The 25,871-nt window shown below is 39.9% G+C and overlaps 1 protein-coding gene across 3 annotated transcripts in view; it reads right to left on the bottom strand.

Moving 5' to 3' along the window:
- Positions 1–25,871, bottom strand: part of LAMA3 (laminin subunit alpha 3) — a 111,279-nt gene that overhangs the window by 20,955 nt on the left and 64,453 nt on the right. For all 3 annotated transcript variants that reach the window (XM_032123642.1, XM_032123662.1, XM_032123652.1), the window contains exons 35-50: positions 25,272–25,412; positions 23,788–23,952; positions 20,814–20,915; positions 19,790–19,873; positions 18,613–18,843; positions 14,765–14,878; positions 11,026–11,135; positions 9,138–9,218; positions 7,637–7,743; positions 4,941–4,991; positions 4,405–4,556; positions 3,757–3,867; positions 3,546–3,657; positions 2,794–2,961; positions 1,477–1,673; positions 206–322 (exon numbers count right to left, since the gene is read on the bottom strand). In XM_032123642.1, the coding sequence (XP_031979533.1) occupies positions 206–322; positions 1,477–1,673; positions 2,794–2,961; positions 3,546–3,657; positions 3,757–3,867; positions 4,405–4,556; positions 4,941–4,991; positions 7,637–7,743; positions 9,138–9,218; positions 11,026–11,135; positions 14,765–14,878; positions 18,613–18,843; positions 19,790–19,873; positions 20,814–20,915; positions 23,788–23,952; positions 25,272–25,412 (2,043 nt within the window). The remainder of the gene's footprint in view (positions 1–205; positions 323–1,476; positions 1,674–2,793; positions 2,962–3,545; positions 3,658–3,756; positions 3,868–4,404; positions 4,557–4,940; positions 4,992–7,636; positions 7,744–9,137; positions 9,219–11,025; positions 11,136–14,764; positions 14,879–18,612; positions 18,844–19,789; positions 19,874–20,813; positions 20,916–23,787; positions 23,953–25,271; positions 25,413–25,871) is intronic.

The raw sequence follows: 25,871 nt of genomic DNA, 5'->3' as shown, positions 1-25,871 counted from the left end.
AATTCTGGTATCTGCAGCTCAGTGTCTTCCTCAGACACATCGCAACCCTCAAACAAGCTTCTCTTACAGAAACCTGTGCAGGAAGGCTCCTTTTGCATCCAGGATGGGCCATGAGATCCTTTCTTTCTTGACTGGCTCAGATAAGCCTCATCTCCAACAAGATATTGGGGTTTTTAACCCTCTCTTAAGGTGGTTAACTTTTTACCTCTTTGCTCTCTTGCAATAATCCAAGTAGACCCTTGGCTTCTGTCAGGGAAGATCGGGCAGAGCTCAGAATATTCAAGACACCATTCTGTTCCACATTTAACTCCTCAATCCGTTTCTGAGGAAAAATGAGAAGTTGAACAACACGTGATTGAGTTAAGAAAAGGGGCAGGAAAAACCTTATCTTGAAACCAAAATTAAAAAAAAAAACCAAAACAAAACAACAAACCCAAACCTAATCTAGCTGGCAGTAGGATCTACCAAAGGTACAGTCACTTTTTTTTTTTTAAAATACGGACATGAGTGTGCTAAACCAGTGATGCATTCCAGCAAAACCACAATTAAAAGAATGTGTTCTGCAGCACTTATTCCTTGTACTATTTTACCAGCTCTAAAAATCAAACACTGCTCAGTAATAACAGCTGGTCCTTGTCCTGATGAGACCTCAGAATCTGTTCTGTAGAACATTAATCCCAAATAATTTAACAGTATTGCACACATTTTTGCTCCTATCTTTCATGGTTGATAAAGCTAAATACTTTAAAGAATTTACTATGAAAATTACATCAGCATCAGGAATTTGGTCTAGAAAAGGAAACAAAAACACTAGTGGCAGCTGAAGAGAAGTGGTAAGAAGAGCACTTTTCTGCTCTCATCCTTCCTTCCCTGCTCTCATCAGAGCTCTGTCTGTGTCATGCTGTTCTGGTCACACAAAGAGGCCATAAGCAGCAGTACACTACTGTGGATACAAAAATGCTGCTAGCAAGGATTTTCTTGCTATTTTCTAAGTCCGTGAGAGACTCTTCTCTCTCACAGAAGAGGTAGCAGAGTTCTGTAAACAACCAAACACCTGCAGCCTTGAGAAGTCTTCTTTATGATATAGTAGAAAAATATTTTGACAATGGATGTTTTAGGATTTTAGCCAATCACCCCAAGGGGTGGCTGATCCTTGTCCAATTAGACTATGAAGAAAAAAGTCTATAAAAGAGTTTGTAAAATAATTAAATAAATCAACCTTGCTGCACAATTCCTGCCTGCTGGATCTTCTCTCCTCCTCCCTACAGCTGAGGGACACAGTAATATACCTTAGGGCATTATTTTTTGTAATACACTACATTTATACCTGTCCATACACATAGCAGAAGATGGAAAGAGATCCTGAAGAAAGTCTAAAGAATTACGGCTGCTTGGCTTTGTGAGGTCAAAAGCAGCAACCAAAACCACTTCTTATCTTCTGAGGTTTAACTTTTTTCTCCTGAACCCAAACATTACCTTAATGTCTTCTAACAGAACTGCATTATCTCTGTTTAAGCCTGCAGCCTCCTTGATTTGTCCCGTCGCATCATTCAGAGCTTCACGAAGGTCAGTGATTTTGGATTCATACTCATTCAGTGCATCCCTCACAGCTTTAATAAGCCCATTATTTTCTTGGTGGTACTTTTGTAGTTCATTCTTAACACGTGTCAGTACTGCAGTATCAGGACCAGAAAGAAAAGTTTTGTTCAGAGAAGAAGGGAACCAGAACGAACTCAGTTAAAAAGGGCTTGACATTTAGGATTCTGAAGATGTACTTGTGTGAACTGAGCATCTTCTGCAGTGCTAATTCCAATGCTGCTATAGCAAAGGTACTATTCAACATCTCACTGGATCAAATCTGCTCACTAGTTTGCGGCTGAAGACACAGAGCACAGATAAATGTTCTCTAAATTAAGTAAGGATGAGGCTGATCTGAAAATACTAATTTTCTTTTTTATATGGAAATAACAATTTCATCAACAATTTCATCTACAACATAGACATCTACAACTGTGCTGGTTATCAAAGCCTCCTCTGTAATCAGTGGAGAGATATGGGCACATTTAATTTCAAAGAACATAGGAACACAAAAGATGTCAAATTAACCACACTCTTAAGCATGTCCACTTCACTGCCGACAAAACAGGATACAGAAGAGTCACTCAGAGGTAGGTATCAAGGTTCAAGGTTGATGGAAATTGACTGTCACTCATATGGTCCTTCATATTCCTCTACTATGCCTCTGGTTAGGAAATAAGCCTTTTCTTGATGTCTCTGCTGTCTGGAATCAAGTTTCTGAATGTCCCAATCCAAAACACATGCAGAGAACATGACAGGGAGTACAACTAGTGCAACTAGAACTCCTGAACCTCCTCGTCCTTGTATGATCTGGACCTTGGACTACTCTAGCGGCTTCTCAAAAATCTATTGTTAAATTAAACATGCAATTCCTCTAAAATAACTCTATGTACCACTGCCCATCTCTTACAATACACAGAAGTATTGCATAGGTGTATAAGGATTGGCTACATCTTTATTTTACTGAGATTGATGTAGTTACAAAAAGAGGATCTACTGGGTTTCTTCCCCAGCTCAACCCATTTTCATCTACAACAACTAAAAATGCCTTTAAATCCCCTCCAGAACTACCACTTTCCTGTTGACTAACAACAGCTACACATCTCAGAGATACACTGCAAAAAGCCCCTCCCTCCACTCCAACCCAGTCAATAATGCTTCAGATTTAAGACTGATCTTTCTAGAAAGTCAGAAGCTGAGAGAACAAGCACTTACACTGCTGAGCTTCCGTTCTCTCCCTCTCTGCCTCAGCTTGAAGTTGGCTGAAGTTGCGGTTCCGCATCTCTGCCATCATGCGATGAGCTTCGGCCAGTTCTTCAGAGGCATCTCCCAGGGGCAGGTTGTTACCTCCTCCATTTGTACCAGCTATCTGTTCCAAGAGCACTGAAAAAAACCACTCTCAAAGTTAAAAAGAGGATGTGCTTAAACCTATTCAAAATGCTCCAATGATGGGGCCAACCTCTTTTCTGAGATGGATCTGCTTCATTAACAAATTCAGCAATAGGCAAGTCTTATTTTTTCCTTAATGAAGCAAATCCATTTTGCATTAATTCTATTAGGACGAAAAGTATCCCATGTCACACAACCAGAGATAGTAAGACAGCACTGGCCTTGGAATTTGTCCCAAATGACCAAGTTCACAGCAATAATTTTAAACTTCTAACTTTAAAGAGCCCATGATAACAACCCAGAACAAAGTTAGACTTGAGTCAGGATAGTCAAATTTGTTGCTCGAAATGTCCCTGTAGTGAAGCTTCTCTGTCCCTTTTCACTTCATAGGGAACACAGGGTCCTAAACTAACATTATATACTAGATTTCTAATAGGAAGAGTGAATTCTACAGCTATAACAAAATTCTGATTTATGAAGTTGTTTTCTAAGAAAACCTCTTACGCTTAATTAAGAATATTGTAAATAAACTGAAAGGATGCTCTAAATCAAAACATGAGTTAGGAATTATTTTTTACCTTGTATATTGTTGACCACTATTTGTATTTGTGAAACCAAATCCTTTCCTTTCTGCTGAGTTTGGCCAAAATTATTAAATAATCTCTCAGCTGCTTTGTAGTTCATTTCAGCCTAGCAAGGAAAAAAAATTATTAGATTGAAAGTATCTGGATACAGCATGCTAATACATAGTCAGGAGATGTGAATTTTTAAATAGATTTGGTAAGTCACCTTTTCCTGGAGAGCATTTAAATCACGATCTAGTTTAAGGAATTCTGTCTCCAATTCGTCTACCTTTGAACCTTGATTATGAACAACAGAACGGTAGTTGTTCAATAAGACCTGAAAAGAAAGGAAAAAAACAATCTAATGCATCACCCATTGCACAGCAGAGAAAAAGTAAAAACTTCACTGGATTAAATCTTTATCCAAGGTAAATAAAAGCAGAATTACTGATATGAAAACTGACCAATTCCTTCTCTGAGGTTTTTATGTGTGAGTATAGCAACCGCTATTCCAACCAAAGAACATTTTTTTAGAATCAATTTTGGTAATGGCAACTGGAATGTTGGGGGGTTTCAGTAATGCAGAGACATGAAGTGCTTGAAAAAGACATAGCTAGAGGGAAACCTCCGAGATATAACTTCCAAGGTGAGCAGGCCTCACAAAAAGCAGAGATACTGATTCTGTTTCAGAGCACGACATGGGAACCACGGCTACATTCTAACAGGTGAAGCCCAGTGCTGCCAGCATCTGGTATTTGGAATCCAGGGTTGATGGATGTCTCCTGACAAAACTGACAAAACTATGGCAGAAGTTTCTGAGTTCATTGCCTATCCACTCAATCTGAAATCTACTTTTCTGTTTCTGTATGCCTACCTTTAAGTCCTTGATGCGTGTTTCCAGGTCTCTCATCTGCTCCAGGGTGTGGGTACTTGCATGGACACTTTGCAGCTGAGACTTGATGAGCTGAAGCTCGTCACCTATTGTGCTCAAATCCTTCAGCAGTGTAATCACACAGCTATCACAAGCTGGAGAGAGCAATGGAAATCAATATGTATCCTTGATATTTAACACAGAGAACATTTCGCTGAGCACATTAATAAGTGACATGCGAATGAAAAGCTTTGAAGCTTGTCACCTGGTGTTGCCTAAAGAACAAAGGCAAAAATAAAGCCTGCAGCATAAAGGAAAGTGACCCAAGTCAGAAGTAAGGAGGAGGTTCCATTTACATCTGACTAAATGAGCACCTCTTTAATCATTTTTCCAAGTATTTGGTTGAATGTTTGCTTTCAAAACATTCATTACAGGATACCTCAGTCCTTTTTTAAACTCTGTCACCCTTAAAAGAGTCACCAGTATGTATTCAGAGCCAGCTGAAAGTAATCCAACTGCAGATCTATTTTATTACTTACCATCACAATCTTCATTGGGATCCACATCTTTTGGTTCATTATTGAAACATTCTGAAATCACAAGGTTATCATTAGTAACCAAAGTCTTCTTATGGAAATACTACTGAATTTTTTCCCTCACTTTTCATGTTTGGCAGCCATTAAAACATGATGGTGCCCTTTCATAAATCCATATCCACTGTGAATGAGCTGAAATGCTCAGAAGGCTTAAACATGCCAAAATATTCAACTCCCATTTATGCCTTGCTGAAAGCAACGCCTTTTCCATCCCTCAAAAGAAACCTATTGTAATCCCACAATATATGCTACTTGGGTAGCAGCAGGAGACCCTCTCACACCAAGTCTGCCAAATGTATTGCTAGAATTTGCCTAGAATAACACCACCAGGATTGGATACAAGCTTATATCGTTAAAGCACTTTACCCAGGACATAAGTTCAAACACCTTTATCTACTTTAGTATCCAGGTTCAAACCACAGGTTCTGATTCCCCAAAGAATGTCTTACCCACAAGAAACTGAGAAATATTTATGACCTTCCTTCATGCCTGTCACAGCTTGCAAGATTAAGGTATTAATCAAGCTTAAGAGAAATCCACAGTGTGTGCACAGATGGAGGCACTGTACGTAAGACAAGGCACGCAGCTCGGACCACAGACGCAGGTGGTATATAACAAACGCTGCCCTCAGATTTTCCAACAAGCCAGCACAAGTGACTTCCTGTCCAAGGCACTCGTTTGGTTTTTACAAACCCTGTTATAAGAAGCTTAACAGTCTCCAGGTGCATGTGGAGTAACATCCTGGGATCCTAACTTCTAGGAGATAGGAAAGGAACTGGCTCCTAAAAATGCCATCATATGGGACAGGAATCTCCCCATCTTGGTGCCCATGTTCCTTCTACAGACTTGGTCCCAATGCCAAGCTCTCATCTCCTCTTGAAAATGAAAAGGGCTGTGCATCTTGGTCAAAGACTGAACTTGATGATCGTGGAAGTCTTTTCCAACCTTAATGATTCTATATCTTTTCCTCTGAAGGAAAAGGATGCACTCAGTATAGGCTGCTGCTGCCAAAGAGTCAACAACAGCTTGCAACTTGTGAGAGGATACAGTGATAAAATTGGACCTGAACTTTAACAGCAGCATGAAACAGCCTGGAACAAACTGCCAAGCTGTGCCATTTCCTTTAGCACTTGCACATTAAGTCATCAGGAGGTTAAACGGGATTGGTAGCGATCACTGCCACCAAAAGGAGACAAGTCACAAAGAATATATTTTTAAGAGAAGGAAGGAAATTTCTCTGAAATTCAAACATCCGTGCAGTTCTGCTGTTGCGTAATTCAGCTAACACCAGACACATTTCAGCTGTCGCTGTGAAGCACCAATTAAATAAAACTATTATTACAGCTTGTGCACCAACAGTATCAGCCAAGAAATGGTGAAGTGCTGGCCAAGCGCCCAACATCATGCAACAAGAACCTGCCAGAACATGCTGTGCCAATGATCACAGAGGGGTTTATTCCTACTGCACAGAAAGAGACGGCTGATCAGGATAGTTGGAAGAAAACAAACTGGCTTGTTTATCCTAGCAAACTCTTGCTTCAAAAATAAAGGAATGATAAAACATCAAACACTGCTTGGATCTGTTCCATACAAGGTATAATATAGAGATATATTACTCCAATGGTGAAACGTGAGATGAGAACAAGCTATTGAAAAATTGCACCAGCTGCCAACAGCAGTTCACACCACTTGCTGTTTTTCGAATTTCTGTGGCCAAGGAAAGACAATGGGTTCCTTGCAGTTACTAGACTGCAGTATGAACAGCAGTGCATAGAAATGAAGAGTAGGGAAATATTTGAAATTATTAGTTGGAAACTTCACTAGCATATGAGGAAGAAAATCTGTCTACAGGGAAGGAAAAGTGAATTTTTATTGGTAATGAAAATATGGGAGAATCAAGGACATTTCAGGAGCAGTGGCCTGTGTTTCTGAATATAAAAGAGTATCCCAAGGGACCAAGGTGAATCAAGGTAAAGACACTCTGAAGAATGTGACATCAGGCCCTTTACTTCAGAATTCTAACAGATAAAGCAAACATATGCCCATGGCATTACACAAGAGCTTACAAGTAGTGAAGTACATATGTGATTGATTCTGGGAAATCATGGATGTCTTAGCTAGCAGAGCAATGTGTAGCAGGATTTATAGAAGAGCCTCCTGAGTTAGGTTCTAACTTCCACTGTAAATGCAGTCAGCTTGGATACCTAAGAAGGCACAGTGCCTGATGCAGACACTGAAGATTTCACTAAACTGTGCCAAATACATTTTAAAAAGGCATATTGAGGATGCTCAGTTTCCTAAATCCATAACAGACTGGCATGATATGATTTAACCATGTCAGCAGAGAAACCATGACATATTTAAAAACACTGCTATGAAAGAAAACCAAAATAAAGTTGGCAGAATTTATGAAGGGAAATACAGGATAAAACAGTTTAGAAGGGTAAACCTGATGACTCAGGACAGCCCTTCTATCACTGTGGTGTTATGTTTTGGGAAACGTTATATTTTGTAAAACATTATCTACATTTCTTGTAAGTCTAGATCTTTCCTTCACTTCAGTTTATCCAAGTACCTTCCTTCTTTGCTTCCCAAAGAGAAAACAATGCTCCCTTCCATGTTCACAGGCCCTCACATACCTCCAGTCAGGTGGTCACAGCTAGCCAGCTGCCCATTATTATTACAGTTACATTTCTGACAGTAGCCTCCATGTTTTTGTGGATTTCCAAAGTATCCAGGAGCACAGCTAGATAAAGAGAAACAAGTAATTTTTATTAAACAGTTGAAGCTAATTTTGTGAAATATACTTTCCCTTGAGATAAAAACCTAGTTATTCTCCTGAAGAAACTTTCAAGAACTTTTGAGTTCGTGTCTTGACTCAGACAGAAGAAATATATTTTTGGTTTACAGTATCCTCTGCACTATGCTAAAAATATCTTTGTGAGCGCTGCAGAATTTTTTTCTAAAAATAAAAGAACTCCCACAGTGCTCTTGTATGAATAAGTCACGTAATCTGAAAAAGAAACAATGCACACAGATACAGACATACATACACAGAAAATTTGACAAGGCTTAACCAAGCACATCATACCATTCTGGTCTGTCATCCCACCGAAAGCACGTATTAAGGAGGATCACACTGCATCTCACACAGGTGAGATTTCAGCAATGGCACTGAGTGACATCATCACCCTTCTGCTGCGTGATACCCCCTCTTGCCTCCTGCCAGCAAAGCAGTCTGTGTGACTGATCTCTAAGTATTTTAAAGGTAAAATACATTGTTCAGACTGGATAGCTAATATTTCTAGAAGTCACTCTGTGGTAAGACCTATTAGGGTGGTAATGCAGAATCAAAGGGCCATGATGAGCAGCTGAGGTACAGCTAAATCTGGAAAATATCTATAACCTGCAGATTAGACAGGGTCAAAGGCACCAGTCTTGAAGGATAAGACTATGTCCTGCTGTAGGTCCTATGGTCAGATGAGACATCATGACTTACTGGCCTCACACTTCCAAACCAGACAACACCACTCCATTACACTTCAGGTCTCTCTGAATTTGCAACTAAGTGAAATTGGTTCCTCTGGCTACCTGAAACTGCCATGCTGTTCCTCTCTTGACTTGCCAAACTGCTGCAGTGCTCCAGCAAAAGAGATGGCTTCAGCCTGGTGTGTGTAAGCTCTGACTGTGGAGCATATCAGAATGATATGGGATGAAGGGTATGGTGCTAAATGTTACGTAGCTCCTGCTGGGTAAGACCACTGAGGCACCATTGTGTACACTGGAGGAAGGGGGAAAATGTTTTTAACTTGGAAAGGGGTGAAATAAGCGGGAGTCATTATTACCAGGGTGCAGGATAAGACAAGGCATAGGGCACTTGGGCAAAGAGGCAGACACCTCTTTTTGGTAAAGATGGTGCAGTCAGTAGTCTGTGGAGAATTGCTTTCATTTCTCCAGGGAGCACTGGGTTTGTGACTGGAATTGCACTACAGCAACACTCTCTAGCAGCTGTTCATATAAATAGCTACTCCTTAGGTACATGCACATACTGTGCATAGGTGCCTGTCTGTATGTGTCTGTCCCAACACAGACATCCCTCCTTTCATTGTGTCTCCTGGTTTTGAGAAGCAGGTTGCTCACCGTTCACAACGAGCTCCTGTATAGCCTTCTTTGCAGAGACACTGGATTTCTTCACCATTTGCCACACAGCCAGTTGCAAATCTTTAAGAAGAAGCAAAAATATTATTGTGAGCATATGATCAAATAGGTTTTACACTCTAGAGGTTCAGTTTAATGACTTTCAGATTAAAAAGTTTTTACACCACCAAATTACTTCTCAGCTAATTTAATTGCCTCTAGATAATTTACTGTGACTAATTCTTTGAAGTTTCATATTTTTTTGTGTCAATTATTTCCTTAGACTAAAAAAATTTCATTTCCTGGCCCTGTGGACTGAGTATAATAGTTCACTACCAAAAGGAATACCTAAAGTAAACCTTAATAGTGATGTCATAAAATAAAGTCTGGGTAGCTGGTTTTATCGTAGTTGGCAAGAATCAATAGCCTGTGCTAGACAACATTTCCTCATGTTTGTACAGCTTTTATTTTCTTCCTTTTTAATGGACGAAAACATTAGAGGATCTTTTTATGTAGCTAATATGTTTAGGGTTTTTTTAACCAAGGCCAAGTAGAGTTGTGCACAATTTTTGGGATCCAAGGATTTAGTTAAAACAATGAATATTTTTCTTTGCTCTTTCAAGCAGACTTGTGTAGATTCAAAGTTCAGTGTTTGTGAAGGAAAAGGCAGGAGGTAAAGCAGGGCCACATTTGCTATTTTCATTTTTAATCTATGAACAGTTGGATAAAGCAAGTCTGTGTATCAAAGACAGAGGTCTGCACTAAGAATTGCTGGAATTTGACTAGATGGAAAACTGTCAACTCCAGTAATGCCAGGTGGGTTGCATTTCCTATGTCAGGAATGGTATGCACCACCCTAATCTGGAGTTATGAAACTGCACAGGTTCATGGTCTCTCTAGATATTGCAGAACTCTGAAAGCAAACAATGACTAAAAACATGTTCAGTCAGCCTCAGGCAAGCACCTGCAGAAGAGGCTGTCAAAACCAGATCTATCAGAGAGTTCTCTGATAAGTGATGAACCTGTCTATTGTCTGATGGTGTAAATCTCTTACTTAAGGTTACTTGGTGTGTGCTAATGCACCTGGCAAATACTATGTGGTGCTTTTAGCAATTTATAGCTTAGGGGTTTGGTTTTGGGTTTTTTGGTTTTCTGTTTTTTTAATTTGATTTTATTTACCATGTTTCAGAACTGACCAATGATGACAATCTGGCTAAATATACCATGCATTAAAAATGCAATTTATTGCCCAATTTTAAAAGCCTGGCAACCTTATTAGATCCAAGGAAGTTTCACTTTTTCACTTTTCATCTCAGTATGTTTGCACTTCAAACAGAGCTTTCACAGGAAAAGCAACCATACCCTTTCAGAGTTCCAGATATGTGCTTAAGACCTTAAATATTTTTATATCATTTTTGTATCTTACTAATTTTTCTGAATTTCTATAAAAGGCTTGTTTCATTGTTGCCTCTTATCACCTAGCCAGAGAAATGGTGTTAAACATCTTACATTCCAGTAAAAAAGAAAGATTCTGGATATGCCCAGTGTAAGGGAAAAGACCTTCACCTCTATTTCTCACTATGAAGGAAGTGCTGGTGGTTTTGAAAATAAGCCCACTACTACTGCCTGGGGGTCCCCAAGGCTATGAGCAATGTGCCTCTGAACTTCAGGATCTGAATGAGGATTGGAATACTCAGCTTATTAAAAAAGGCAATGCTGTGAGACAGACCACCAAGCTCTCAGTATGAGAACAGTGAATAAGACCATTATATTCCTATGGTAGCAGAGTTTGAGCTTTGGGGGCTTTTTTCTCTCTCTCTCTTTTTTTTTTTCCCCCCCTTTTTTCTTCTTCCCTCCCCTACTTGACTCTCCTTACAAGCTTTTACTGTACCTGTTTGTATAGGGGCAAGGGCACTCCCGGCAGGAACCCTGAGTGGCATCTCCAAAATAACCATCTTTACAGTGCTCACATTTCTCCCCAGCGGTATTATACTGACAGTCCTTGAAAAGGAAACAAGCAGGACAGTTAGCAGTGCTTTATCACTCAATATGGCTTTACTGTTATTTAAAAAAATGCAGCTAATTTGCTCAGAGAGTATGTTCTTTTCCTTCCACATAATCCAGCCTTTATTGCCAAACTGCCTTCACAACCAGGATAGAGCAGTTTTAGTCAATTTTCTAACTGTAGAAAGCCCAATTTCCTCCCTCTTGTGGAAAAGCAACAGATAAACAAGTTGAATTCAACATATTTTTAAAGAAACTCAATCAGATGCATAGTTAGTAAAGGAGCATACCATTAATGCACTCTGTCCTGATATTACAATTAAAAAATCACTACGTTTATATAAAACTTCAAATTTTGCATCTTAACACTAATTAGAAAGCAGATACAATCTAAAAGCATGCAATCAAGTCCAAATAAATTCCTTTAAAAAACTCATTAAATAAATACAAAAATTGTTTCTCTTAGTAGATTCAGATCAGAATTGAGTTTCATGTAGTTTTTCCAGTGTATGTGTTACTTGTATCTTTCTGTAGTAACTGGAATAAATGATGGAAAGCAAAAGCTAAGAATACAACTGAAACTGATGCATCTGAGCCACTTTTTCCATGATAAAATTGTTGGGAATTGTATCTTGGTTTAGAAACATCCTTAATTCTAGTGCTAATTGTCATACATTTCTATTTTATGGAGATAGAATGAGGAAGTTGCCTTTGCATTACGTAAAGCATTGCTAATTTAAAATAGAAATTGTTCAAATACGTAAGAATCATAAAAATACGTAAGCAGCCATAATAAAAATTCCAAATGACCAACACTCAAGAGGCATTCACACTCTCAGGTTCTGCAACTGTTTGTCTTCTGTGCAACAGACTGATTGAATGTCCCACAGAGCTGAAGGATTACTAACAAAGCAAAAGATGGAAAAAAGAAAGCAGGAAATTGGCTGGAAGTAGTCACTGAGCAAACTGTGCTTCCATTTCAGGGATCTTGATGGCTCAGGGCTATGTTTGAAGACCCTACTACCATGACTGGCAGAAGAGGGCGTTCTCCCCTACAAATGAGAAACAGTTCTGTCTTTCCCATCGTCTCTAAAACTCTATTCTCCTTCACACTTCCTCACACCAGATTCCCTCAACCACGAGCTCTTCCCTCAGGTAGTAACACCCAATTTGTTTTCATTTTTGGTTAAAGAATTAAATCTGTGGCTCACTGATAAAAGGTTCTGGGAGAGAACAGGAGAAGCTCCAGTTGCCCCATGAGCCATTTGACACCAAGTATCACAAAGGCACTATGTTTGCAAAAGAAACCATTTTAAAATGCGGCCTCTACAAAAGCTGGTGCCTATGTTCCTGCAAAAATCTAATGGAAAATTCAGACTGTTTCTGAAAAACTACTGTCAATTTTTATAACCCTGAATAAGAAATTCAACTGCAGAAAGAGTAAAAGAGATGTATTTAAAATGTATGTGTTGGGTTCATCTTAGAGTGACCTCCTCCCACCCCCCAAGTTTATATCCTGCCTTTTTGTTTTGTTCACTCTATCTATAGAAACTGAAGCAATTCTGTAATTGCAAAGAAAATTTCAGCTATTTCACATATAAGCCACTCTAAATGTGCCATGCTGCTCCTCTAGCTTCATGGAGCTCCCTAGGCACAGTGCAATGAAGCCAGAGCAGCAACACCCTCATGGGTCCTCCTTCAAGTATTACAGGGTCAGAGACACCCCTGGAGTCACAGCACCTCCAATCCATCAAGTATGGCAAACCCTAAAGGAAAACTTCCAGCGGACTCCACATGCACCCATATGGTACAAGGAGGTCAGAGCACAGTGTGTTAGGGCCACAGCAGAACCAGTGAGGTTACGTCAAACACATGGGGCTACGTGACATGAAGCAACATGCCATGGGATCAGCAAGTCCTGGCACCATGCTGCTGCTGAGGGAATGCGAGGGAAGGGCAGGGACCATGAGGACACAAAGCCTGATTAATGGCAGAGAGATGCCTTTTGCCCACACATGAGAACCAGGTCCAGCCTCCTCCACCTCCTCCTGCCCTCCACTGTCCCCTGCTTCCAGTAGCACGGCAGTGCACTCCTCTCCTTCCACCAGCATGCAGCAGCAGCAGAGCAACTGCCTAAGCCAGGGAGGGCTGTGCTGCTGCCACAGGGGAAGGAGCCAGCCTGGCTTAGCCTCCCTCACAAAGCCTCCTCTGGAGGCTGTCGCTGGAGAGACACTGACAAATGCAGGTACTTGTGTCTGGGGCTCCAGGTGAGGAGCAAGAAACCAAGCGAACAAGCTTTGCAATTTGGATGTGGAACTTGATGGCTCCGCAGTGGGAAGCCTCCTTGTCTTCTCTGCACCACGTCAGGTTTTTGTCCCATGGCTCCTCTAGAGACAGACTTGCTCTTGGCTAGGCAGAGGTTCATGATGGAAATAAAGGCCCTCAGGGCTTTCATTTTTCACCACATTATTCTGGATGACTTTGCTTGCCCTAAATCTTGTCCCAGGACCAAGGGCTGATTTAGCTCTATCTATCTGAAAGTTAATTCAGCTGTGAGAAGGACAGGATAAAGAAAACCTAGATCACATACTTCATGAGGTGAAAGTAAAATTTGCTTTCATAATTCTAATCTGAAATGAAACTTCCTGATCCTTCTTGCTGTGCTGCAGCACTTTCCTGTCACGGCCTGTCCTGCCCCTCCGAAGCAGCAGCCTGTAAGTCATCTCCCAGAATGTGCTGAATTGGTTTATAGTTTCCATTAAAGCAACATGGTTGGTTGAAACAAAGTCGGGGAGGATGACATAATGCACAGGAATGCACCGCAGGCACAATGGATGCACTGCGAACAAGGAAGAAGTAACAGAAAAGTCAGACCATGAAAGATGTTGGCAACGTTCTTGTTTACACAGCACATGAAAAATTAGTCAAAAGTTTTTAAGGGGGAATTTTTCAAGACAAACTATTCAAAGAAGCATCATGGATATAAACCGGAGAAGCACAGTCAGCCAAGTGTCACACTTCCATTACTGAGGGCTGATCCACTCCCATGGGGCTGCTTTGGGTTTAATAGAGAGTGCCAGGGAGCAAAATCTGAAACAGCTGAAATTTTCTAATTAATCTAACTTCTATTACTTTTATTTCATCTTATTGAAGTCAATATTTTTTAACCCACCTAGCTGTACACTATGATTAGTGGAGATGCACTGAAGCTGATTTAAACAAGAGATTCTGCAAAGACTATACTATGCATGAATGTGCTGTTTGTCAGCATCATATAAATATTTGTAAAAAGCTCAGGATTGCAGATGCCAGGATAAGACCCATATTTATTATAAATAACTACAAACATTTCCTTATGTACATGTTTGGTGACTTCTTTGTACCAGGAGCTAACAAAAATTACAGAGGAAAGAAAAAACGAAGACAAGGACACAAATTATTCCGATCACCCACAGTTACATTAAACGTACATTTAAGTGTATGCATATTATGCTCATTAACAATATAAAATTGTTATGAATGAGGCATACAAGGATTATTCTTAGTTGCTTGGAATTTAACAACCACAGTATGGTTTTTTTCTCCTTTTCCTCCCATTAATTTATTGAATGTCACTAATTACTTACAATACATTTTCCAGTACCATCTTGACATCTATTTGAATTTCCATTGCAGCTGCAGGGCACACAGCGTCCAGCAAATAATCCCTTATTCTCACGATAAAATCCAATGCTGCACTCCTGGACAGCAAGCAGAAAGAAAAAAATTGGTGAGCATTGGTAGAAAGTTTTACATGTTACAAAAGTGTATTTTGAAAACGTTGTCCATTTCCAAGGAGTAGTGAAGGTGTACATTTCCCTCCAGGCTCTCCTAAGCTCATAATGTTGTTTAAGTTTTTTAATGCATTAAATTGCAATGAATGGAGATGAACAAATTTCATGTCAACCCTGTGCTTTAGACACTTTGGTAGTAATGATTCAATCAATAAATTGACCCTAACCTCAGAGCAAAACACATTTCCTCTGCCTATCTACAAAGGTGTAGAATACGACTGCTAAACCACAGAAAAATATTTGAGTATGAGAACACTGTAGTGTGAATCTAAAGAAGAACATCTGGAAATCTCACTTACTAATTAGTGGTTGTATCTTGATATTAATTTCACTACAGTGTACTCCTGGGAAATAATTCTGGATACCTTTTACATACATTCATCACGACTTCCACAGTTTAGTCTACCAAGAGCTAAAGCCACACCTAGACACAGCTGGGTGATGTAACAAAACATACAGTGGTCTCATTTCTAAGTACAGGCTTGCCCTGGAGCCCGAGGAAGCATGAGAAGAATGTTCCAACTATTGAGGGTACAGGAGCAGGAGCACAGCCTGTCAGATCACAGTTGGATTTAAACAGGGAGCTGAACCAGAGGGACATTATGAATGAAGCAAGATACATCAAGTTTGTTTGCTTACAGCAGGGAGGTAGTAACTAATACGTTAAAACCAGGTTCTTGCTTGGCATGGGCAGGGAAAGCACAAGGAATTCCTCCTGGGCATGAAGCCCTCCTGCATACAGATCAAAATTCACACCCACCTTCTGGCATACTCCTGGTGCACCAACCGCACTAAAAATGACTGGATATAAGTCTATCCTTTCCATTCTGCAGCACTTTTTCCCTAGGAACTAAGCTGGTGTGGTGCAAGGAAGATCAGAGGCTGTACAGAAGCAGGAAGAAAGCTGTGCTCCCCACGAAGGCAGCACCTCCCAGGTTCCTGCCGCCAGCAATGTTCTTGTGAGCTGCACCTATGCCTTGCCTCTGCCTCACGGGCAGGGGCTGGCCCCAACAACACGCAGAAAACAGGAGACAGTTGAACTCTAAAGCCATAAATCTTTTCTCATAGTAAGTACACCACCAAGACTGATGGGACCAATCTGAAGAACAAAGGGTCTGTGGGATGGTGTCACAAATCACATTCCAGTGGTTGGAGGTATAAGTATTTATGCAGAGGCAGGATGAACCAGAGTTTTTCAATGACAGAACTATCAGAGGGAAAAAAAATATTCATCTTTCACAAGGCAGATCCCAGATGGAATACTGAGTTACTGCTGTTGAAATAACAATCGCTACTGGCACCTTTGCCTTTTCTCTACAGGTAGGATAATAGAAAGAAAAAAAAAAAGTATGCAGAATACTAATACCATCAACAGCTTTGCATACTGACTTCACTGTGAGCAAGGACTAAATTTAGCTGAAGTTTTTCAGATACATTTTTTAAAGGGTGAATATTTCCCCTGAATAACAGGGAGCCAATATACACAGCTTCAGAAGAAATCAGGGCCTGAAATACATTAAATAGCATGACTAAGTAAAATATATGCTCTAATGCATCTAAATTTTATTTGCTTAAAGTCTCCTTTTGGAGAGAAAAATAAATCACAAATTTTAAAAATACATCTAATTGCATTTGGAAAAAAAATCTGTACAGCCTTCTGTTTTTCTATTTATGCTGTCTTTAAAATGATACATTTGGAGTATGTGGGCACTTTGTTTTTGAAGCAGCATTTGTGATTCCACACAAATGATAAATTTATTCCACATGAAGATAAAGCTCTAGGCACTTTCAAGTGCTTTTTAGGATCATTATTTTCAAGTAAACAGCAATTTAAAAGAAACCTCTTGTACACACTTTCGTTAGTAAAGTACTTTGAGACATTAGATTAATATTCTCATTACTTCTATATAAAGTAATGCATAAGTTGTTACCAAATTAGTTCATTTAAAAACAAAGTGAAAGAAGGAAGCAAGCGAGGAAGAAAAAATGAGCAAATTACCTCTCTTGGATAAAAATCCATTTGAACTTGTTGCCACTGGCTCCTCTCCTGAAGGTGGGGATAGGAGAGCCTCTGCTGCATATCTTGTGCTAAACAACACCCAAGGGACACTAAAGTGACAACCAGCCATCCTACATTTCTTGGCCGCTGTGCTTGGGCCATCATTTCACTTTGGCTCCTCTGTGAACATTCGCTGCTCTCCCTTCGGTGCTCACCGTTCCTTCTCTTATTACGCCCCCTTCTTCTCCAGCTTCTGACTCAGATTAATGAGGTTCTGTGCCGTGATGGGCCCCACCTTTAAACTTTATGCGTGAGTCAAGTCGCTCAGCACACAGTACTGTTCCTGAGGTTAACAAGAACCCCACAGTTCCTGTAGCTCAATATATACCTAAGTTGAGGTGTGGCAGGCATCACCTCCTCCCCACCTACGGCAGCCAGACAGAGCTCGGTGATTACAGCAGTAAATCACTGCCTGAGTAATGCTGCATAAACATACGGGGCTTACGAACTACCCCGTGAATGTCTTGATCACTTCCTTTGGCTTTTTATTTATTATATTATATATATTATATATATTATATATATTATATACCAGGTTTCATAAAAAAACCTGTTAAACTTAGTTTAACCAAGGCAGTATGTTGAAAGCAATGGGATGGCAGTAGAATTTTCAGTCAGTGCTCATCAATTTGTGTGTGGCACAGAGGAACAGAAGTGTGAAATAATCAAAAATATTTCCAGAATGGTTATTCTGCAGATGATGAATTAGCTGTCCTGAGCAGTGGATGCACACATGAAATGTAAGCCAGCCATACATATTTTTGTTCAGTCCCTCTGCAGCTGCTCCAGCCTAGATATTATTCATTCATTCTCAATTCAAAAAGCTTTTGCAAGGTTAGTACAGCAATTGCTACTTTATGGTAACGCTCAACCATTCTCTGAGAGTAATTCCTCATACTTTGTGCACTTTGTACACTGCTTATCTCTCTGGTGCTTTATTCTGCTGCACTGGGTGCTTACATATGGCAACAGCCAAGCTCTAAGCTAAGCAAAGTGACAACCAAAAGAATTACAGCTACAGGAACTGCATCAGGGACAGGATATACTGCTGTATTGCCAGTTTTCATCTAATAGTATTATTTTGCACAGCCTACACTACTTTTCATACACATATCTCCAAATATTTTTTGCATGTTAATTTCAGATTTCACAGGTTTTTCTATACAAGTAGTATCCTGAATTATCTGGATTTGGGCTACTTCCCTTGGATCCTGCTAAAATAAGAAACACCGAGAATCTTCTCTACTGTGTATGGTCTCACAGACTTTGAGTAAGTAAATTCTGACCTTCTACCCATTAAACTAAGAGATTACTCAGCCTCTCAGAGGGCATCACAGAAGAATTCCTCATTACAGTGCCTTACACCTGCAAAATGACATTCGCAGCTCCATAAAAGCAATCATGAGTAGAATAACCCTACAGTGCTTCTCAGATGGTGAAAGCACTTGAGCCATTGAAAGCACACAGGCTTACAAGGAGCACATTTAATTACTTTAATAACCATCCTGTTCCTCTAACTAACCCAGCATGTATAGCTGTAGGCAAAAGATACTGGCACAGTCTGGAGGCGAACGTTTCCTACCTGGCACGAGTCCCCGGCGTACTGCGGAGGGCAGGAGCACATCTCCACGCTCTGCGCCACGCTGCCGCTGCCCTCGCTGCTGGCTTCCTCCAGCCCGACCTCGCCCAGTGTCAGGCGCTGGGTCTCCGTGAAGTAAAGGGCCCGGACGTGCAAACCATCCAGCGCCGACAGGATCATCATCAGCTCTTCTCGGGACACCAGGGTACTGCTGCCGGCGTGCCTGAAGTTGCCCTGCACATTGACGGTACAAAACGAGCACAGTGCTGCAGTCTTAAAAAGAGTAGCTTCATAGGAGACCAGAGGACAGAAGAAGGGAGAAAGCACCCATGGAACAGACTCGTCTAGTGCCAGTTGGTGTGGGGTGAAAGACACTCCAGGAGAATAGACACAGGATGGGTGGAAAAAAGAATAATGAGCATAAAGAAAGGGATGTAGCTTTTACTGTGCAAGGTAAGTATGGCTTTGAGGTATTGAAAAGTGAAGAAGCCTGTAGGTTCTTCTTCAGTCATCCAGATCTCTTTTAGATATCACCCACTGAGCCATAAAAGGGTGACGGAAAATGCTTTTATTTTTAACAGAAAGTGAAGTCCTAGAAACCCAGTCTTTCAGGGCTGCCTTCACATGCTTTCTTGCTGCTAATAAACACAGCATTGTTGAAAACTGAATTTGGCTTGAAGAAACATCTTTTTTGCCTGCATATGAAATAAATAACCCAGATTGACCTTCTGAGCACAGATTTATTGTAGGAACAACCCCTGCTAAATTCACCTATCTGAATGTTGGGCACCCCATTCTAAACTAGGTACCTAGACACCAAGGAAAACAGGTAACAATTCATTCCATCCCTATTAAGTACAGTCTGCAGCTGCAATGAATCACCTTCTATTGAGGACTGATTCACTATTACTCCACAGGCCCTGGAGGGAGTGCTAAGGGCTGTATTGGACAAGATGCCTAACTCAGAGGTGCTAAAATTAGGTGTCATGAACCAGAACCCAGGTTCAATGTGGCAGTACAGAGAGATAAAAAATGTTCTTTGTATTTAAGGTCTACAGTGTTTAAGTTTGTACTCATCACTGTTACCAAGTATTTGGTATCTCAGCACATATTCTGCATGTGTGTATTTCTATGTGACTCTGGGAAGAAAAGAGAAGGCCATTCCCTTTTCAGTTCTTACCTCAACCAGCTGCACTCGGCCATAATATTGGCGATCAGGCAGTGGGTTGTTGGGATCCATGTAAACAACTTCCATTTGATGGCCCTATGTGAGAAAGAGGATATAACATTGCTGTTTCACTGCTTGTTATGGGAAAGTGTTCAGATGCAATAAAATTTGGTGAAGCACACTAATCCTTTTCTTTGGGGGATTAAAACTAAGTAATACTAGGAAAACTGTACCTTTTTCTCAGGAAAGTGGTCTAGTGCCAGCAAAGTTTTCACTGCTTTTGCCTATTAACAACATTGTTTTCAAGTAAAGCACCAAGAGAATCAAATTAATGATGATCAATTTTCACAGGAATTAGTTATTACTTTAGAATAAAAGTGGTTTTGCATTTTGAAACACTCTCCTTTGCATCCTGGTGCACCAGCAACTATGGGTATTACTAGTAGTTTATGAGGTATGCTTCCCAGTAAGAATCCTAGAAAATTGAATTAGTACTTCTGACGGTCTGAGGAAACAAAACTCCCCCTTGAGAATTTCAACAAACAGTTAAGGATTTCAATTTTGGCCCTAAAGTGGTTAAATTAAAAAACTGTTAACCTAAATTGCTTTTTTATTTCGGTCCCTTGAAGCCCTACAATTATGCTTAGTTTTATGCCGAAGAAAATTCTCACAGAAAATGAGATTAATTACACATGAAATCCAGGACATCTTTTGCAGAGATGAGGCCATACTTGTTGACAAGTGTGCAATGCATTAATTAGGTTTTTTTCCACGGGCATATTCTACAGAGAAAATCCTGTTTTATCTTTTTACTTGCTCAAATCAGTTATGCTTAACAATATGTTACTTTGGCAACAGCAACAGATGTGTTGCTGGCTTTGAGGAAAATGCAGCAAAAGCACTTCTATTAAAACACAGCCAGTTGTTTTAATAGTTAAGTACACTATAAGAGCAAAATTAGCCATAGTTGTTAAGTAACATAAAAAATCATAGTATTCGTGTTGCTTATAAGAAAAAATAGTATTTCAAAGCTTACTGTTAGTCGTATATCAGGTTTCTTATCCAGAAGAACCATGCCCTCACTAGGTAAGCCAAAAGATTTCAGTTGGTAACTTAGGAAGCCACCATATGAAGAAAGCTGTAACAAAATGCACAAGACCAGAGATACTTTACTGCACTATTGCTTGATAATAATATGAATTTGTATTCCAGTTTATCTCATCTTCCAGCACTCACACTTGCTCTTTGTTCTTTAGAAAAAATATGAAAATACTGTTGTTTGTAAGAAATTACTTTCTATTTTGTTTACTGTGCGTATCTGATACAACTTTTCGAGCAGATACTGTTCTCTGAAAGGTTACCTGCATCATGGGGTTTTTCATACTTGGGTTCACACCACCTGTGTCATGAAGAAATCACATGTCCACATGAACAGTCTTCCCCTGACTGTACAGAACAGATTTGCATCAAGAGCAGACATAAGACTGACAGTGAAAGTGGTGGTAAACCTAACAAATAGCCATGGATAAAAAGAAGTCAGACTAAGCATGTTTAACAGTGGGTTTCAGGGGCCAGCATTTTCTAAACTTACTAAAAACATGAACACAATCAGGAAATGTTTGCTCCACTTTCAGGACAGGATTTCTACTGGTATCGGCTCTGCTATAAGTAGACTGTAGCTGCAGGCTGAGCTGAAACCACACTTCTTTTGGCTCAACTAGAGGTGACCACAGGCAGCCTCAAACCCAACCCAACAGAGGGCTGCTGCCCAGAACAAACACAGGCAAGTGTGTTTGAACCACCCAACAAACACAGCACTTCCCTGGGTGCCGTGTGAGTGACTCAGTACAAAACACTGGGAGCAAAGGAAGCTCCAGGCACAGCCTAGATTTTGTTCCAAGAAGAGACTTGAGGGAAGGTTTGTGGGTACTAAGTGAAATCAGGCATTTTGCCATGGATATCCTATTTTGGTTTGCACCTCTTGGCATTTGCCCTTACATCTTACCCTTGGTTTTGCCATGGAAGAACTGCTTTGTCAGGTTCTGCTGTTCTACAGGTAAGCACCACCTTCAATCTCCCCTTTCCATATCTCTGATGAATTACAAACAAAATACTGACATCTCAATACTAAATTTGTTCTTTGGATCACAGGTCCATAATTAATGCTATTCTCCTTAGCCAACTGCATTTCCAAAAGCATCATTTGGAACATTGGTTATAGTTTGCCAGCACAATCAAACCACCCTGTATAAATAAATTCTTTTACAAAAACATAAGAAAATTCAAATTAGAGTTGATTTCCTGTTAACATGTTTCAGAACTGCACCATTTGAGAGGCTTTGTTAAATTACTTGTTTTTCAATGTGTTTTTTTTTTTGTAGGACAAGATTGATGTTACAAACTAACCTCTGCATTCTGTATGTATTTATTTTCTAACGTCAAGAGTGGTCTATTAAATAGAATGTTAAAACATAAAAAAAATGGGGACAACATGATTTGAATTTCTCAATTACTCTTAGTTTCTGTACTGCTATACATCTTACATTTGGTTCCCTTTAAACTTTGTAAACAAAAGACAGAGAGAGGAAAGAAAATGCACTCCACTAAATATAAATGTTCCAGTGGAACCAGTTAAAAGGTTTCAGATCATGGAAAACAGTATTTATACCCTCATCATAATGAAAAATAGCTGAAGCGATCTTGTTCATATTTTCCAAAAGAGATGCTATCACTGGAAGCAGACCAAACCCTGACATTTTAAAAACACAATAACGTGAATAATCGGTAAATTTATGAACTTGTAAACTCACAGCTAGATAGCATTTTGGTGGGACATTCATTACTGCAGTATTGCCTGTGCTAAAATATACACTCACACACAGCATACAGCAAAAGCAGGACCCAAATTAGAACTATTTTATTTGCAGTGTTGTCACTCTAAATGAAAGCAAGTTGTGGCAGGACTAGGTAGATACTGTGACATGCAACATAAAGCTCATAGCACTGATCTTAATAGCTGTGTTTAAAAAGGGTTATTGCCTGCTCTATATCTTGTTATGGAACAACAAAAGGACCTTTGTTTTAACACTGCAGGTGATAACGTATGCTTTAACATGAAATTTCTTCAAAAAATAATTTGTAGTCTCTGAAACAAGAACCTTTATAACATTGACAAAAAGCACCCCAACTAAATGTGCTGTTCACCTGAGATACATAGGAGAGCAGGAGGAAAAATACTGCTCTAGTCTTTAAAATGAGAACTAGGAGAAACTTAAAAAATTGTACCATCTTTCATGCCTTGGTGTCTACACCATTTGTTTTCTCTTGTGTCTCAGCAGGATTGCATCTGAAAAGCCTGTGTGTCCTGCAACTGGCTGGTAAGTACTGGCACTGTCAGAGCTCCAAAGAGGGGGCCTCTGGGCCTGGAAGTCACCATCGTCCAAGTCCCTTGGTCAGTGTGATTCTCAGGCTGAGATGCTGATGGTATTAACCATGAGCAGGAAACTGCTCCTATGCATGAGTCGAGAGAGCAGCAAGCAGTCCAAAGAACACAAAGAGTAGAAAACCAGTTGATGCTTTTCCCAAGCAATGTATCAAAAGCAAAAGGTTGCGGGTTTTTGTGTGCCACTGAGCACATAATCACCTTTTACTCTTTTAGAAATCTGCCCAGGGCATACTCTAGAGAATCCAAAGGATTGACAAGTCCCCTGTGTTCTGGGTTTCAGAGCAGCTAAAGGTACCAGCTCCTTGAGCCATTTGAGCCATTGAGCTCTTGATCATGCTGTTCACATAAAGACCTCTCTGGCACCAAGCAACATGAATTAATTCTGTGTTATTGGTTGATTGCAACACTGTACTCGGAAGCAAAATGTTGTGGTTCCTGGCATAACAGGTAAGAAAGACAAGGGAAGAGAGAGAAACTTATCTAAGAAAAACAGTGAGACTCTTTATCAATGTTGGCAAAAAAATGATTACATGTTACTAAAACAGATGAGTTAGGTGGCATTTACCTTCTCTCCTAGGTAGGATGGTGGTGCTTTCCAGTACAAATTCTGCACAGAAGCAGGCAATTCTTGAACATCAGCCACCACACTACTACTGACTGGATTGAAAGTGACTGGAATCTCAATATTTTCATCTACTGCCTCCAAGTGCCAGTTCCTCATGTCCACAAACTAATGAAAAATACATAAAGGAAATAAAACTTTGTTTCATCCTTTATTAAGCTTTACCAGCACCAAGCAATGAGAAGAAATTGTTTAGCCTCTGTAATTCCCTGACCATGACATCCAATCCCTTCACAGCCAGCGTAAATCTTCACACAATGCATGGACCTCAAAGAGAGTGTAAATGTAAAGATGTGCCAGAGCTACGTGGGATGCAGGCATTTGGTTTGTCACCTGGAAACTATATTCTATCTTCACCCACATGAAGACATAGCCTTTTGGAGGTGACTAGGAATTGTGCACACAAACCCAAGGATATAATTTGGAGATGCTTTTTTAACTCCATTCCAAAATCAAACCCAGGGCACTAACCTAAAAGACAGTTTGGATCAGGTTAACAGTTAGGGAGGGGACATGGCATGACATTTTGGAGTGACAGGCAATGTAGCCTAATATTCTGGCTCTTTAATGCACATTTTATGTCTATGGCTGCTGTTTCATGAAAGATCACGCCTCTTTTAATTTATCATCATGCTGGAGGAAAGAGAGCATAATGTGTATGTATCAGAACAGTTCTGGATTCTGGTGTGTTGCCCTTGACTGGCCAGGGCAATAAAACAAAAAGACGTGTTCTCATAAACAGTTTTTGGTGAGAACAAGTAATGCCTAGAGGAAGTTTTCTACTGATTTCACTTAGGCCACATTTTTACCTTTTGCTTGTAAACAGTAAAGGGCACAATCTGGATTGCATATAGTCCATGTCTAAACCTTAACTAAACTCCTCATCCACCATTCTAGCTCTCTTCTCTTTTCCTGTCCTTTCTCTCACCTTTTTTTCAGTCTTCAGCCATTTTACTGTTCATTTATGCTACTAAAAATCTTTATCATCATCACACTTGATGTCATGTTTCTTATAGGGAGGGAAGAAAGACAATTTTTACAATCTCTGTAGAATCTGTCACAATTCTTAAGAATGCATCTATAACATAGACATGTAAAATGCTATGTGCTTATCAAAGCATCTTGAAGGAGATCACTGACACAGAGTTTGAAGATAAAGCTAGCGAGATAAAGGCCCACTCAACTTCAGTCCAACTAGTGACTTGTTAACAAACAGGTGAAAAGGGCCATTTCTGCTGAATGGCACTTTCAGACTACACTTAATCTTAAGAAGGCTGCACTAAATCTTCACCCGGAGAATTGCTTGGAGAATATTTCTCATCCTTAGAAACTAATAAAATATATTTTCAACTCTGGAAGAAATCTGGAATTTCCTTAATGGAACAAGTGTAAGTTCACGATAGAGAAGAAAAAAATCTTTGGTACACCTTGGTTCTACGACGATCCGTGCTGCGACAGTTGCTGGTTGCCCCAAAACAAAAGCAAGGTGTGCATCCCCTGGGGTTGGAAACATCCAGATAAAAAGATCCTGGTCGGCAAGTGTCACATGCTGCACCTTCAACATTTTCCTGTTAAGGCAGAGTTCAAAGAAAATTCAGTGCTTTTCTTTTTGCTTTGCTGAGGTCCCCAAAACTTCCTGCACATGAAACAAACCTTATGAAAGAATGTTTATTTAAATGTATAGAAACAAATGTGTGATTGTCTGGATAGACTGTATTCCAAATGCAAATAAAACTGACTTGGAGGCTATCTTATGAGCTGTCTTTCCAGTTTATAATGTGAGCCACTGAGTAATAAATATTAGTCAGAGACAGCTGGTAACTTCCTCGCCAAAACCCTCCTGCTGGCTTTTGCAAACCCACAATATAAAAGGTCACTTGTGAAAGTTCAAATTTATCACATTTAATTATGCAGATCAGAACAAAAGAAGATTTCGTAGCTATAATGATGTGGTAAAATGTCAACCGACATAATATGGCTAAAAAAAGCATGGGACTTGGTTAACATCCAAAAGGCAAGATACAGAT

This window comes from Corvus moneduloides, chromosome 1, assembly GCF_009650955.1.
Source record: "Corvus moneduloides isolate bCorMon1 chromosome 1, bCorMon1.pri, whole genome shotgun sequence".
NCBI lineage: Eukaryota > Metazoa > Chordata > Aves > Passeriformes > Corvidae > Corvus > Corvus moneduloides.
Note: the sequence above shows the minus strand (reverse complement) of the source record. Positions and strands in the feature narration are given on the sequence as shown.